Source organism: Physella acuta, unplaced genomic scaffold (genome assembly GCF_028476545.2).
Source record: "Physella acuta isolate Inbredline_101_S28 unplaced genomic scaffold, ASM2847654v3 ptg001306l, whole genome shotgun sequence".
Taxonomy (NCBI): Eukaryota; Metazoa; Mollusca; class Gastropoda; family Physidae; genus Physella; species Physella acuta.
Window position 1 is genome coordinate 219,726 of NW_026732821.1, and position 17,928 is coordinate 237,653.

Below are 17,928 nucleotides of genomic sequence, written 5' to 3' on the forward strand. Positions count from 1 at the left end.
TATGCCGTAGGCCTATGTTAAATGTTATAGACATCGACATATAGATCTAGTTATAATTAAGCTATAACTAATTTGTAAATGTAGGGTGGTTAAGAGTAAAACAAAATGCATGAATGGTAATTCGTTTCATCAAAATAAAATAATATAGACCTAGATCAATAGCACGTAGCACTGCCATTTTAAGCTTTAGTTAGATCGTGTGCGACATATGGCATGGTTTCGTTATATTTATAGATCTATTATTATTATGTATCTTCTTCTTCTTCTTCGTTCTTAATTATTAGTGTTGAAGGGGATCGAGATTTATCTGCCAGTGGGTTTGAACTCGAGACTTTGTTATTATGTATGAAAACGATTATATATATATATATATATATATATATATATATATATATATATATATATATATATATATATATATATATATATATATAAATAACCAGTGTTACAATGTAACAGATAGTAATAGTACTAGTAATACATATTATTAAAAGCCAGCTTCTCTTCCATTTACTACGCACGGCACATAAGCCATAAAAGTTTTAAAGCGCTAAAACTGTAAATTTGAGAATGATCTGAATTAAGATTAAAATAGAATAATTAGAATCTAGATTCTAGATCTAGATCTAAAAATCTATATAAAAATAAATTTCCCAAGTAGATCTAGACTAGTAAACCTTCACGATCGAGATTTCTTGATCTTTATCATAGAATCTATCTAGATCTAGATTCTAGGTCTAGTTAGTAAAATAGCTAGAATCTAGATCTACTAGATTTCTAGATCTAGATCTAGAAATCTAGTACTAGCAAGGCCCTACTCATGTCTTCCCTCGAACATAGAATGAGTCTTTTGCGCTCGTCACTTTTGTATTTAGATAAACATAAGGAATTCGAAAATATAAAAAAAGAAGCTGCTGAAAATAAAGTACGTATAGTTTCTAGATCTAAATTTAGTAGCTAATCTAGTATTATTTATTTGAATATTTCTATTTGATTTTTTGGTAATCTATCGTTTTAGGTAGAATCTAGATCTACGTAAGATCGCCCGCGACTAGATCTAGTAATGTGAAAAACAGTTGACTCCTTAAAATCCTTAAATTTTAATAATTATTTCGCATTTTGAGGAGGATTTATAATTAATGTTTTGAAAAATATAAAAATGTTTCATTTATTTTATATAGATCTAGAATAGATCTACTTGTTTTTATACATTTGAATTAAAACTTTTCAGTAATAAATGAAGACTAGCGATGTTTCTAACAGATGCAACCATGCTCATTTACTATAGCAGCCATGGGGTCGTCCATAAATGACGTCACATTCGTAGGGGGTCGGGGGGTCGGTAATTTTGTGATGGTGTGTGGGGAGGGGGGGGGGGGGGTTCAGATGGTGTGACGTCACACTTTTGCTTTATAGATACATGTTAGAAAACGAATTTTAGACATTATTTAGCGTTTTAGAGAACAGTTTTAATAAATTATAATAGAAATTGATTAAAATACTCTATTTTGACATATTTTAGACAAGATTTTGGAAAAATATCGATGTTTAAAAAAATTCAACTGCAATTTTGAGGGGGGTTGTAGGCTGAAGTGTGACTTCATTTTAGGGGGGGAGGTCTGGCTTTTTGTGACGACGTGTGACGCAGAGGAGGGGGGGGGGGAGGTAAAAATCGGCAAAAAAAGCGTGACGTCATTTATGGATGACCCCCTTCTTGTTTAAGTTTTTTTTCGTAAACTTATAGATAGCGCTTATAATGGCTTATATAGCACATCTTGCTTGCAATCACTGCTGTTTAAAGTTAATTTCTGGCCTATATTGATATATTTAGCCTTTGATTTAGGTTTATTATTCACTTATCTTTAATATTTGAGACAAATATATCGCAATATACTTCTATTAAAGCCTTAACAATGAGGTAACGTTTTCGTACATTACTAGCTGTGGGCGATTTTACGTACCTATTACCTAAAACGATAGATTACCGATTTCAGTAATATTCACAATTTGATGAGGTTATACTGGTTTTAATCATTTAAATAAATAATAATATCCATATAGATCTAGAATCTAGAACTAGTTTTTGTTTCTGAATTTATGTGCCCCACAATCATTATTAATTATTAATTAAATGTTGTTAGAGTTATTAATTAAAGAATTAATATTAGGGGGCCTATTATATTTTTAAAAAGTAATTTTTTTTATGAAATTAGCGTTCATCGGTTTATTTGACTGAATGACTAATTGGTTTGTAAGCCCATAGTTAGCTATGCTCCCCCCCCCCCCCTCATCACACATTATCACAAAAACATAAACCCCCACCCCTGAAGTGTGATGCCTTCTATGGCAGACCACTTAAGACAGAAAAACCTGCCATAGGAATACGTTGGTATAGCAAAGTGCTGCGCTTTATGGAACCCTGTAATCTGGTAGTAGGCTACAATGGGACTTGAGCTTATCTACTGGAAAAAAATTATTTCTAAAATTATTAATAGTTTTGATTCAGTGCAAAGGTTCTTAGCCCTTGTTATTGTTTTCCTTATCAACTTATCCTTATTATTATAACTGTTGTTATAAATGAAGTTGTAGTGCATTTATTTTACTTTTACTCTTAGGGGTGCTTTGTTTATACTTTCAACATAAACATAGATCTTGGATATATCTTTGACCAAGATGGTAAGATTTAAATACTCTTTTATATTAATTAATAAAGACTGAATTAAACTTTAATAGTAAAGTTTGTGAACTATCAGTCTATGCTCCTGCTAAAAATGTTTATACTAATGGAATTGGTTTATTATAACTAGCAGGCCAAAAAATACTTCATAACTTCAATAAAGGACTACATCTGCACTATTAATAAAGATCTTACTTGTGCATTTATTGTTTCAGTTTCTTTGGGACATAGTATACTTACATCACCACTTGACAGTTCTAGTTTATTTCAAGAAGTATGTTTTTTAAAATACATTTTAATATATTATTTCTTTTTAAAATTTTACACTTTTTGAAAACATTATTTGATTCAATGATACTTAACAAGAAACAGAAATTATAATTATCTTGTTATTTAAAAACATTTGATCGATTATGTAGCACAATTTATGTTTAAAAATACTTCTTCTGTTAAAGATTATTTATCACTACTGCCTGGGTCACCAACTACTTCCAGCTGAGACGACTTCTACACAGATCTGTGCTAGGCTAAAAATTACAAATTTTCCTTCTTGTGGGTGAGGTCATATTTTTAAACTTTATTAACCAGAAATTAAAACAATTCTAGTGAACTTACTTCATCTTCTCTGAATAGTTAAAAGGTAGATCTTATAGAAAGAAAATCTTTACTTAACTTTTAACATGCCATATGTATATTTTAATTATATAAATAAATTGATTATGTAGGCCATATACAACTGTATATATATATATATATATATATATATATATATATATATATATATATATATATATATATATATATATATAATGATACTATACAAATAATATCCACCATACATGTATATAAATTAAATGTTTAGATTTTTTAAAGTGTAACATTTAAAGATTAAATCATTTCATGATTTTAGGATGCAAGTCTTCAATATATCCGATTTAACCAAATATATTAATTACACTGGACTTATCAAGCTAGTTGGTGTAGTAGCTGGTATCTCTGGCAGTGCAAAATATACGTAAGTTTCAGTAGTTCAATTTTTATTAAATTAATTATAATCTGTGGACATGTCTCCAGTTTTATATATAGCTATATATCTAGCTCTGCTTGCTAACTAATGATTATGTGCTTCTCAATATTGTTTTTAAAAAAAATGAGATTTTATCCTATTTTTAAAGTTAATGTAGTTATTGATTGGTTTTCAGAAGTATACTATAATGTTTTTAATGAGACAAGCTTATTATATATTTAAATTTGAATTTCAATGGCAGACAGAGCACAAAGTACATTTGTGCTGTTACTACATGCCCTGGACATGCGGGGAATCACTTCATTCGTATGCACATATCAGGAGCTTCTGAAACTCAAACAATTCGGTAGTAACAGGTTTTTTAACGCAGTTGTAGATTTACAGATGATACAGTATTTAGTTTGTAAAAAGTATTATTTTTTGTGCGTAAATCAAATTTTGAAAAATATTTCTATTATAATTTTTTTATCTTAATTGTATAAAAACTAATACTTATTTGAGTACCACTTTCTTTTTTTATAATTTGATGAGATGTATATGATAATATTTTTGTAGCATTGATCTTTTGACTTAAAACTGAGAAGACAGCAGCTGCCATAGTTGAAAAGATATATGGAATGTATTATTCAAAATCAAATTGTATAAAATATTTTACATTTATCTATTTAAATCAGAAATGATTTTATTTGCAATTTCTGTGGAGAAATCTTGGAGGAAGTAAAATCATTGCGTAATTTATCTGGTAGGCAAGACTAGATTATCTTTCTATAGAACTAAAATTATGTGCCTATATTATTTATAACATTTTCTGGACTTTTCACAACTAAAAGAAAATGTTATTTGTATAGAATAAAAGCCAAGTTACTTTTCCCATTTTGAATAGTAATAGACTTAAAAATTGTACATATGATAGGTTTGTAATTTTATTCCTCAATATTGATTGATGTTTTTGTACTTCTTTAGTTAAAATTGTTGTAGAGGTCATCCCAGTTCATCAGAACGGACTAGGGAAAGAAGAAATAATTGAAAAAGGTAGAAAGCAAGCATTAACAGTCTATGTAAGAGGTAAATCTGTTATTTAGGTTTGTTCACCATTTATACCACAGGTCAGTTTGATATTAAACCAACAAAGTTCCCTCGTTATAGAATTGAAGCAGAATTATTAATCTTGTTTTTCAATAATTAAAAATACCTTTAAACTTAATTTCATATTAGTATTATTCAATTGAAGATAATAATTTTACTTGCATTTATTAGTTCAAATTAAGAAAGTAATATGATGCTTTAATTATAATTTGATACTTTTATTCGTATATATTAACTTAATCCTACTAAATTTACTTGAACTAAGATTTTGTTTTATAACCTAAAAGACTTTTGTCTATTAAATTCAGATGAATTGGTGGATGTCATAGAGCTTGGCAAACCCTATGAGTTTATAGGCACCATCAGAACTGACAGAGTTGGAGATGATACACTCATTACTGTTGAGGTTAAACTTGTTTAGACTGTCATCAATTTTCATGCATTAATTCACTATTAGATTATCACTGACCTCCTTTTAAATAAAAAAAGTCCAGAATAAAAAATATGCATGAAACATGTTCATAACTAAGGCATTATTTTATCATCAAGCATGCAGAATAGTTAATATTAATTGTCACTTTATATCATTTATATTAATGAGTTAAATTGTTTATATATATATATATATATATATATATATATATATATATATATATATATATATATATATATATATATATATATATATATATAATTTACAAATCATCTTTAGCCTAAATATAAAAAAAAATTAATAAAACAAGAATTTTTTTTTTCAGGCGAACAATATTTCTAAGGCAAGTTATTTATATTATAAGTCATCGTTATTCATACCAAGCCTTTGCATTTTAGCTAGCAGCACTAGCAAATTACAAAAGTTCTCTAATTCAGATATTTTACTGAAAACAAAACATCATTAATTTACTCATCCCGGCCGACTATTTAAATTGTACTCTTGAAAAATTAGCTTCAGGTACATACCGTGCACAGTGTAGGAACTATTCCTCCGTCCCTTCAAGAACTTTTTGAAGGTAAGTTACTTAAAATGTCTAAAAATATATAATAACCAAACAAGTGTTAATTTTTTTTAAAATCATTTCAAAAACCAAATAAACCATCGCAGGTTGTAAGAAATCACCTTGGAGTTGGCCTATCAATCTGGCTAACAGGTTTGGAGGTAAGAAATAAAAAAATTTATGATTAAAACAAAAACTGAACTTGTACATATATATTTTTTAAATTTATTAATTTATTTTTAAAATTATAATTTTTAGACAGATTGGTTTCTGGTGGATGCCTAATAAAGTTGCGTTTAGTTTTGTTAATAAGTCTTGTGCTCAATCCAGAGGTAATCGCAATTTATTATAATAATTGATATTCTAGCTTTGTTTGTGTAAATAATGGAAGTTTTTACATTTTAATCCATTTAAATAAGGAATAAGTAGTGAATTTTTGTTGTTGTGATTTTAAATTTGGATTTTTCTACAGACTCACTTGCTTCACATTTTAGGGATTGGAAAAGAAACTGGTGTATTTACATACTTGATAGAATATGCTCAAAAGTTTTCCAGGCGAAGTTTCCCTGCTGTCTGTACAACTTCATTAAGTGGAAAAGTGATTACTGATAAATTTACATGGGCTCCTTATTTTCTTGAAAGTAAGCCTAATAGTTTTTAACATTATTTGAATGAATAATTGTAGTATACTGCAATTTTCTGTTTAAAAAACGAACTACAATTGAACTGTAATAAAAAAAAATTTCTGTTGAAAAAAAAACTACACTTGAACTGTAATAAAAAATAATTTAAAATAAACAATGTGAATAGTGATAAAAATAATCAAACCACCCTATTCTGTTTTTAAAAAATGTGTCTAATTTGATCATACAAAACACAGCATGAGACCAATACAAATAGGCCAGGGGTCGGCAACCTTTTGAAGCGGAAGAGCCAAAAGTTACAATTTTCAACATTTCCCTGGTTTTAAAGAGCCACTAACACTTTTTTATTTCAAATATTTTATTTTTTTATTAAGATTATTAGTATTTGTTCAAGGAGCTGGAGAGCCGCATCTTGATATCAAAAGAGCCGCATGCGGCTCGCGAGCCGCAGGTTGCCGACCCCTGAAATAGGCCACTAATACTAAGTGTATTTAACAAAAGGTGTATAAGTATGATATGCAAAAACGAACAATTACGTATCAAAACTCCAAATTGAGTGCACGAAAATTAGTGAAAGTATTAAGACAAGATGTTATTAGTTTTAACATTCGTGTTAACAGATTCACAAACCATTACGTTGCCATGAATATTTAACATTAAAGGGAAGTAACTATAAGTGAATGACACAAAGGGAAGCAACTTTCCTTAACGTTATTAAAAACAAAAGATAGTAAATATTAATGTTAAAACTTTAAGTTTCAAAAAATAAAATGATCTCTTTTAAATTGTCCTAAATGTGTAACGATATAGAGCAAAAACCGTGATATTTTAATAAAATTTGAATAATATAACCGATAGTATAAAAATAATGAACACCGTAGCTTTTTATGACTTTCAATTAGAAAAGATGGATCGGTCCCCTAATCAAAGCATACTTACCTGGCACAGGAGGCACCTTGATCAGCAAGGAGGTCCTCCCAGGGCGAGGCCTGCACATTGCACTTCGTGTGGGTTGACCCCTGCGATCACCCCAAATGTGGGTGACTCGGGTGCGTAATTTTTTCGTAGGGGGGACTGCGTTCGCGCTATCCCCTGAAAATCATTATATCAACGGAAGGTGCCCGCTCTAGTGCTGTCCGTGTTACTGTCACAACTCTAGCTTTGCTTTATCAAATTATTTTTCTTTGTTAACAATAAAATGTTGCTGTCAAAGACGTTAAGTAAGGAGTATACGTTCTAGATGTTTTCTGAGGCAACCCGTGATTTTATTTTTAGTGTTGGCCTTTGTCAAATTTACAATTTCTCGTTATTTTTTTTGTTTTGACAGACTTAACGTGTTTTTTTTTAAATGGTAACTAATGGCTAGTATTTTTATTTGGTACTTTTCCTCAGGTGGCTCATTGCTTCTTTCAAATGGTGGTGTTTGTTCATTAGGAGATGTAAGCACATGGAAGAAAATAAAAAGAGAACAACTGCAGGCAGGTAAAGAATGATATAGGTGTTACTTATTATTTCTTTATGAATAATAATTGTATTCACTATATTAAAACTAATTTATTTTTCAAAAAAAAACAACAACAAAAAAAAAAAACAACTGTTGTATGTTTCAGTCCTGGTGGGAAATAAAATTTATCTGGATCTCCCATCAAAGCATACTGGTGGATTGGCGCAGCAGCTGACCTTTCCACTCCAGTGTCAAGTCTGGGGTGTATATGACCCAACAGGTTCAGGTGTCAAGGCCAGTCCTCAAAAGGATGTCTTCATGGGGAGTTGTAGTACTGGTGACCTACCAAAGGGTTTTCTAGAGTATGAAACTGTAGAGATCTAATCAATTTCATATTTCTTTATCAATAATTATAAAATTTAGTGTAGAAAAAAAAGACAATGACTTAGGCCTACCTAAAAAAAAATTATACTGTGAGATTAAAAAAAAAAATCTAAATTGCCAAAACATTTCAAGCACAGAAACAAAATCTGTTTAGCCTAAAAGAAAATGCTTAATAGGAAACTATTTAAAACCAATACATAATAAAGTTTATAATACTTTTCTTCCCCAGTGCTTTCAACTACATTTCTTTCCTGGACTCCTTTGATTCATCAACAGATGTTGAAATCTATCATGATATGACTACTCACACTCTCTCAACCTGGTGTAATGCTTATGAAGATTATTATAAAAGTAGCATGTTTGAGGATTTGGAAAAAGTAATCCAATTTTCATTATTTGATAGATACTATTTAGTTAAAACTAAAGATAACAAAGTTTTTAAGTTGTTTTGAATGTAGGAAACGTTTATACTACACACCCAAACTTTGATTATAAACCTTCACGTGTTAATTTATATTATAGCCCTATTTATATATTTAGTTTATGTTTCTAAGTTTAAATTATGTGTCGCTAACTCCACATAACTCAAAATTTTAGTAAGTCTAATTAAAACATTTCTTGCGTTAACGAATAAACCTATCACTAGTTCTTACAATCAATATTAGTAACCAAATTACTTATTTAATGGTTTACTTTGAAACAGTTCTTGTCCATTGCCAAAAAAGTGGAGACTAAAGTTAGTCCTGAAGCTGAGAGTTTGCTACAAAACTACTACACAGCTAGCAGAATGGCCCGGTGTTCAGGTTTTGGTGGCTCTGATGTTCCTTCTTCAGCTCTGCATTCATTGTAAGGAATTAATACAAGCTCTTAGCTTATCGTGGTAGATATTTTTAAATTATATATTTTCTACATATTATGTTGGGTATTGTATCAGTAGGTAGTCCAAACTGGCGAAAAAGTGCGTTTTAGGGTCAGTTTTTGCGGTTTTCAAAAATAAAATTTCACTACTTCTAGTTGTCCTATAAGAATAAAAATTATATGTCAATAAAGTTTAAGCCTTTATCTGTCGTAATCTGGTATTTTTATATCTGTAACACATGTTTGAATGTGTTTTATATTTGTTTGAAAAGTATCAGTTACGTCAACAAATTTCACCGTTTTGCGTGTACCGATCGACCCCACACTGTTTCATTTGGTTGCGGCTTCGCGACGAAGCATCGTAGAAGCATAATCTTAATGTCATTTTAAAGAGCGAATTCTAGTCTATCGTTTGATGTATAAATTGAAAAAATAACTTGCTTATTTCATTTTAAAAAATCAGTTTTTAAACTTTAAATGACGATATATACACGAAAACAAACTAATTCTGTTTCAATCTTTACACCGATGTAAAGTTCACTTTTATAACTACTTTGTGTTGTAAATTCAAGTCTTTCTGATTTACGGTCGCGAAGCCGTACCCTCAATAAGCATATAACCCTCGAGTCAACTTTCAGCCCCGAGTCAGTTGCTCGCCGAACGGTTTTAAAGGTTGACGACCGATGATGCTAAACGGATTTTACCCTTGCTAGAGCCTTCAAACAAGTTGTAAGTATCATTTTTAAAGTTTCATTTCCATTTTAATAAATGAATTTTAAGTTTGAATGTCAGTTTGGTTTAATTAGCACACGTTATTAATGTAAATTTGAACCCTACTAGTCCACGGTTTTAGCGCGTGAACTACGCTTGTACACATGGTGTGTTTAAACGTGAAGCTATTTAATTCAGGACATTCTAGGGACTTAAAATATGGATGCACTTAACTATTAGATGCTAGTGTTTACTAATTCTTTAAAATCTATCGAATGGGATTAATGATAGGGTCGTATTACTACGGTTTATCTGGACTATCGCGTCAAAATTATGAATCGACAAATTCAAAATGGCCACCAGACATTCTTGGTTACTATGTGGACGAACTCAATTATTTACAGGGAACGAAGGTTAAATACTTATAAAATATTATTGAAACACAAAAGAAACTTATGATTGTAATAACTATACATTTTTATCAATTTATTTAAAACAAAATACACTAAATTGTAAGGACTAATGTGATTAATTTTTAATTTTCTGTTGTGCACTTTGATTCTGATTCCCCTGCTGAATAATGTGAAATGGTCTGCGCCAGTCTCCTTAATAAAATGTACCAGATCAATTTTTAGATGGTGGTGCAATTTAATAAGATTGTACATGTTGTGACTTAGTTTTAAATGTTATATTAGTTGTAAGTGTAAGTAGTACTAGTAGTATTTCTCATTATTTATTTATTTTATATGCATATAGTAACACTGAAGGACAGTTAAGTTGTCCTATATGATGTTGAGAACCACAGTATGGCATCTTCATCATTGGATATCTCAACCATTGTGGCACAAACAACGAATATTTCATTCAATAGAATTAATGTTCAAAATATACTATCAAGTATAAATTTCTTTAAACAAAAAGGTGTTTTCAGGCTTTTTCATCTTTCCAGCTACAGTCACATGATAAATAGTAGGCCTACACAATAGGCTAGTAGTAAATCTAATTATATTTTATTAATCACTAAATCAATTATTTATTCCATAGCTGGAGACATTTATGGTGGCCTATCCAGAACTTTCCTTACAAGGGAAGGGAAGAAGGCCAAACCCCCCCCCCCCCAACTACAGTTCCCAAAACATATCACTTACTCTTGATGCTCCACAAGATCAAGGTTGGGGGAAACAAGACATACAAAGATGTGGAGTTGTCGTTTTAAAAACTGTTCCCCCAAAGCAGTTATCAACCCAATAGGTTTGAATGTAGCAGCAACTGCTGCATTACTTGTAGGCATCACGTCTTTATTAGATTACATTACATTACTCCACTAAATTTGGATTCTGTTTCTCCTGCTCTAGATAACTGTGGCATTTTTAAAAAATAATATTTTAACTCATGTGATTTTTGAAAATAATGAACACATTATTCCTGTTAATGTTACCAACAAAATAGTTTTAGAGTTATTCTATGTCCAAAGCAAAAAAAAAAAAAAAAAAAAAAAAAATTATGAAAATAAAAGTGACCAAAACGCATTTTTGTCATTTTCAATTATTTTTTTACCTTAGAAAGACTCATTTTAGATAACTGAAAAAAATTGGGCATATATATTACAAACTTTGCAGTAACTTTACCAATTTCTACACTTCTATGTTATTTAGTTTAGAAAATATGGGTTCTCAAAAATGGCACTTTTTAAAAATCAGTTTTTTACCAAATTTTGCTTTTTTAAAAATCGCAGAACTTTTTTATTTATTAAGATATTTTTATAAAATTTGTGGCATAGAGCTTACAATTAAAAGTTCTTTCATGACATACTCACTCCAGAAGTCTGCAATCAATAGTTAATTTCAGTTTGGACTACCTAGTATCAGTGTTACTGTTTTTTTTTTTAGTTGTTTTTTTTTTTTTGCACCGAAGACACACCTGACTTAAGATGCACATGTGGTCTTGAGAAAATTTAAAAAAAAAATGATAAGTTGGCTAAATTATTTTAAAAACACAAATTTAAGAAAAAACAAAACAACATACCACAATATCAACAAAGAAAACCCAACAGCACCCCCAAATACCATCATCACTCCGCACAAATGAGAAAAAATATTTTTGTAGTTGTCTGCATGACCTCATCATGTCAGAGTTTAAGCTCAGTTGCTGACCATCACTGGTGTCAAATTTTTTACTTTCTTCATATATGGCATAACTTTTTTGACTCTGACAAGATGATGCTCTCACTGTCTGGCTATGTACGACTAATGAGATTTTTGCACCCACTTTGGAGTTTTAAAAAGTGTGCCTTATGCCAAGTTATGCTGCAAAAACAATACAGTAGCAATCACTAGTATTAATTGCAGTGTTTGAAATTTGATAGAATTTCTTTAGCAACTGGATTTGCCAAACTCAAGCTGCAGGCAGTAGTCAGTGAATGTGATGCTTTGATGGCAGTTTATTTGTATGAGGAAAGTTTGACCATGAGATATGGTAAATGGTTTATTTTAAATTATTTAATTATTTGTTGTCACATTAAAAAAAAAACAGCATTTTCGTTAAGTAGGCCTATATATATATATATATATATATATATATATATATATATATATATATATATATATATATATATATATATATATATATATATATATATATATATATTTTTATATATATATTTATATATATATATATATATATATATATATGTATATTTATTAATAAAATAGGCCTATATAATCAATACACATTTTGTTGATTAAGTACACACTTTGATGATTATGAATACATATTTTTTCTTATAAATAGATGTCGAATTCTGTTTTTGTGTGTTAAAATATTCTCATAGGTTATTAAAACTAAGATGTTTATTAACAGGATTATCTGTGTTGAGTATTCATCCTCAAGTAAATGTACCGGTCAGCAGACTTAGTGAGCTCTTAGGCCAAGAGGTAATAAACATTTACTACCAATTTTAAGGCATTTTATTTTCTTTATTTCTAAAGATAACTCCATAAGCAAATAGCTACATATATATACATTGTTATTAAAAGATTAATAAACTAATTGACTTAATTTTATTCTTTCAGAATGATGTTTTAATGCAGCGCTTTCATGTACAGCTTTTAAAATTCTGCTCACACGCCATTGATAGTCGTTCAACCCAGAGAGAAGAATAATTTTTCAATGTTTTAACTTTGTTTCTATATCCATAAAATAACTTGTAACAATATGATTTGTAATACTTAAAAAATGTAAACTGTATAGATTTTTGTTTGCTTTATTGTAAAGGCAAAAAATGCTGCATTTCTTTTGCTAAGAAAGTTTTCAATATCATTCTATTTCGTTTGGTTTGGTTATACTAAGAAAGTTGTGAATATCATTCTACTATTTTGTAATGTTTGGTTAATGTGATAATTATTTATTTGGTGTTTGACACCGTACAGTTTTGTTAGTTACAGCTTGAGGATAGTATTTTAATTGTGTGAATAATAAATGATATTAAATGCTAGTAAGTGTGTGTATTTGAATTTGTATTTCAGTTTTAGGTATGTTGTTATTTTAAAAAAATTATATTTTAAAATAATTTTAAAATGTTAGTTATAAGGCCAAAAAAAACTAATGAAATACATTTTTGGGGTGATGATGGTCTTATATTTCAAATAGGCCTCTGTGTGACACAATGGAATATTAAGTATAAATAAACAAGATTCAATGGATAAAATGTGTAACCAGGTTAAAAAATAAATAGATCTATGTAGTTTACTAGACATACTAAAAGAAAATGAATGATAAAAGAATAGAAATAAAGTGAAGCTGATTTTGGCTATCTATAAAAAAAGTGGTACACGGAATGCATCTTTGTGGGCCTTTCTGTTCTTCTATTCTAATAAATTATAACACTTATTATATCCATTGGATAATCTAGAATTCACATTTTTCTGTAAATCAAAATGCTTGGGAATGTAAACAAACCAAGAATTACAAAATTAATAGCCCACAAATAAATAAGAGTCAAATGATTAAACAAAAATTTATTAAATCAGAAGTGTGGACAAAATAATTATTGTCTAGTCTATAACGTTTAACCTTATATTAGTAAAAATAAATCTTTATAACTATAACCATTGCTATTGAGTTTCTCTACATTTCAATGGCTATAGCTTGTCTCCCTTGGTAATCTTGTAGTCATGAGTGGGAAGTAGGCCTGTAGTCAAGATATTTTTTAAAAGTATTGGATGTCTTTTATTTACATGGGTATCATCCATAAATGGCTTCACGCATTTTTGCCGAGTTTTACCTCCTTTTCGTCACAAAAAGAAATGATGTCACGTCTACAGCCACCCCCCCCCCCCTTTTAATAAAGCTTTGGCGACATCAATGGAATTAGTTCATCAATAATAAGTGATGTCTCGATTTGTTTAGCCTATACCTAACTCCCTTATTTTTCCCTCATAGTCTTTTGAAACATCGATTTCTTTCTATAATGTTTGACGAACTGGATCAACATTAGATTTAGGCTACTCGTCAATTTGTATTATTGTTTACTTTTTTTTTCAAAAACAAAATGCTCTTTTGAATGCAAAGAGACTGCTAAAACTCAGGTTCAAAGACTAATTAATTACCCTTCCTCCCAGCCTTGTCACAAAATTTCGAGCCACCCGCTCCTTAGGAATGTAACGTTATATATGGACGACCTCGTAAAGCAGCTTTGTCGCCTTCAAAATCTTCTAAGCTATCAGTAATCGCTGCGATTCGATCCAGAACTATTTTAGAACGCGCCTCATTTGTCCAACTTGAATTCAGGGGGGTGGGGCACTTAAAATTTTCGGGGGGGGGGGGGGGCGGTAGACTTTCTTCGGGGGGGGGGGGGCGGACACTGTTAAAAGTATATATTTTCTATATAAATTATATAAATTTCATTTCGTTCGGGGGGGGGGGGGGCGGTAAAACATTTTCGGGGGGGGGGGGGGGCAAAGCCCCCCGAAGAGATGCCTGGAAGAAACGCTGCTAACCGGCCTTGTAGTTCCAGCTTCAACGTCCCGTCGCCAAGTAGACCTATTCCTTGGTCGACCTCTTTAAATTAAGCTCTTTTGCGCTTTACTTGCGGGTTCCATACCAATGTCTGCCTAGTGATACTGGCAGGAGGTCTGCGCAATGTGTGCTCAACTTGATCGTCTTTTCCTGATTTCTGCGACAGCAGAAAGGTCCTATAGTTTCCCATAGATGTGTGTTTCTGATGGTGTCGTGTTCCAGCGGATCTTGAGTATCTGAGGCAGCTGATGGACTTTATCAATGCAGTGGCGGAACTAGAAAAAACAGGCCCCCCCGCAGAATTTTTTTTTGGGCCCCTATATATATATATATATATATATATATATATATATATATATATATATATATATATATATATATATATATATATATATATGGAAAACATGGGTCGCTCTAAATTAAAAAAAAAGTTCCATCTGGTACACGAATAAATCAGAGGTTTTCCAACACACGAGCTGGCCCCTTTCAGTTTTCCAAGTGAGAAGCACAAACTCTCTAAATCTAGTCCAACACACCAAACTGAGGCTTTCATCAAAACGTTACCAACCGTGTGCCCTGTTTTCCAGAAGTTGAATTAAATGTTAACAATGTCGGCAGTTCATTTCTTGGATCTTAGGGCGCGGGTTTGTCCACACTACCAACTAGACACGCCAAGGCATGCTGTAAGTCCCTCGGCGACGGCCCAGGTTTCAGGGGAGTCACGGGGCTCTTGGAGCTACCGGTTACATTACTGCACGGGTGATGGGTGCAACACATTGTTTCTTCCGGCAGAGCTCCCCCCCCCCTCCCCTCCCCCGAAAACAGTCTACCCTGGAAGAAACATTGGTGCGACACCTAATTAGATTTAGTCATCGAGTGTTGTAGCGAGACTTATTCCTAGTGTTGTGGGAACTTTTAATCGACTGTCTGTGGGGGCCAACTTGATCATATGTGATGCGCTCAGGATGACACTGCCGCCGGTTGTATTCAAGTAGTACATCCGCTTATGCAGGATCTTCGGGCGTTAAATCACATATTTCCGTTAGGCGTCCGCACTCCAATATGTACAAATGTTAGGCCTATGACAGAAACCTTTGCGGGGCTGTACTCAACAGCTTCCCAAGTTTTCATGGCGATTGGGTGAATGATGCAGTAATGCATAATAGACAGAAAAATGTTTTTCACATGTACAACTGTATGTGGCCAGGTCACGCGTTGGATAACCTTCTGATTTAGGGGAGGGGGGCGCGGGGGAACTAACAAAAAGCCAGACCCTCACACACCTCCCACCTCAATGACGTCATTTATAAATAGTAATTGACTATTAATAATGTTCAATTAATTCTAAACGTTCTAATTAATTTCTAAATAATTATATAAATATATATAAAAAATAATCTTACCTGCCCTGTTTTGTGAATTAGATGTGCCTAATACTATGAAAGTAAATTAATAACTGTTGACTAGATCTAGTGCTGTCTAGTGTCTGACAAAATGTGCTGAAGTGGTGAATCGTACGGTTAGGAAGTAGTTCATAAACGATACATTTATCTCCTCGATACTTGTGAGGTTGAGAAAGAGGGATGGGATAGGGTTCGGCTCGGGAAAAAACTTGAAAGAGACAACAAAATGCCGCAAAGAAAAACCGCGCATCATGAAAGCCCACTTCATGTGTAGCGGCTTTTCGTGCTATGGACTTTGTTGTTTTTTAAAAAGAATTTTGCCGGCGACAGCGTGTGTTTGATTGTAGGGAAATAGAACTCGGCCTTGACGATGGTTAAAAAATACAACTATAAATAACTTTTAAATATGTAAAAAATGTGTCGACAATTTTTTAACCCCCTTTTTGGTCCCCATCCCCTGCCCCACCCGCCACAGTACACTTTGGAGGATCGGTCAAACAGTTACGTGTCCTCTATTTAACTATTAAAAGGGGGGGGGGGACGAGTCAAAGAAGTCATTCAAATTTGAAGAGTTACCTATATTTTACACTAGTTTGTGTGATGGATTTTATCTTTTGCGGAAGAGCGTTTATAGTGACTGTAAAATAAAGATAATCGTACCGCAGCTACAGTGTTTTTCTTTTACAAACCAAATATTAAGGCAAAAAATGCACGAAAATTAAATTCAAAATTTTTAAAAATATTAATTTTAATCAGCCGTGGGCCCCTAAACGGCTTGCCCCCCCCTGCCGCGCATTGCGGGGTCTGGCGGGACTGTAGTTCCGCCCCTGTTCATCAGGTAAATGAACAACTACTGGCTAGTGTCTTTAACAAAATGTGCAGAAGTGGTCAGTTTACAGTTCAGTAGTTCATAGACGGTTCGTTAATCTATGCATTACATCTTATTGTAAGAGTAAGGGTGTGGTGAGGGGTAGAGGGGAGGGGGAGGGGTGAGAGGGGGGGGGGGAGAGAGTTGGGAAGGTTCATTGGAAGGGGACAAGAAAGCGCCGATAAACATCTACATCAATAGTGCCGACTTTTTCCGGTCGTCTAGAAGACCAGGATAGTCGCCGCAACATTTCCCCAGCCCGATTTCAAAGCGTGCCGGCACAGTCAAATTTCAGATGTTTCGCTACAAGTTTATTGATACAGTTGTTAAAGAAAAAATGAACGCAATTATAAATGTATGAGATCGAAATAAATAATTATATTTTTGTAGAATTCAGGCCAGTAGTTTAAACACACAATCATAGATATGTATTTTAATAATGTAAACAATATAACAATGCTTTTTTGTTCTCCTAATCGACGCCACTAAAAAGAACGGTAGGCTACGTCTTTGAAGTTGTCTATATGTCTGGCGGTCTCTCGAGCTATAGTCTGTGCATTTTTCTCAAAGACGTTTGCCGACTATCGTGTTTGTTTGTAACTGTAGAAGAAAGATAACTCGACATCCACCTAATTTTTTTTTTAATTTTTTAATTTTTTTTAAAATAATTTAGCCAGGATTTTTGGGCCCCCAATAGGTCTGGGCCCCCCCGCATTGCGGGGTCTGGCGGCACTGTAGTTCCGCCCCTGTATCAATGGTGGTCTTTGTCATACTCAATCTCTACCTCACACAGCGGTACTGATTTTACACTGGAG

The 17,928-nt window shown here is 32.1% G+C and overlaps 1 protein-coding gene and 1 non-coding gene across 2 annotated transcripts; both read left to right on the top strand.

Moving 5' to 3' along the window:
* The first annotated feature begins 810 nt into the window (after positions 1–810).
* LOC131958247 (minichromosome maintenance domain-containing protein 2) lies at positions 811–13,287 on the top strand. The gene is made up of 21 exons (XM_059323163.1): positions 811–925; positions 2,616–2,676; positions 2,893–2,951; positions 3,133–3,233; positions 3,588–3,692; positions 3,946–4,050; positions 4,379–4,446; positions 4,668–4,769; positions 5,099–5,196; positions 5,549–5,566; positions 5,737–5,800; positions 5,893–5,946; positions 6,044–6,117; positions 6,258–6,426; positions 7,822–7,911; positions 8,040–8,235; positions 8,487–8,634; positions 8,961–9,103; positions 12,192–12,301; positions 12,686–12,759; positions 12,898–13,287. Exons 1-21 carry the CDS (start codon positions 821–823, stop codon positions 12,985–12,987), a joined length of 2,034 nt encoding a protein of 677 aa, XP_059179146.1. The 5' UTR covers positions 811–820; the 3' UTR covers positions 12,988–13,287.
* On the top strand, positions 7,361–7,524 carry LOC131958263 (U1 spliceosomal RNA). Its single transcript, XR_009389212.1, has one exon. It is a non-coding gene; the product is annotated as a U1 spliceosomal RNA (small nuclear RNA).
* Positions 13,288–17,928: the final 4,641 nt, after the last annotated feature.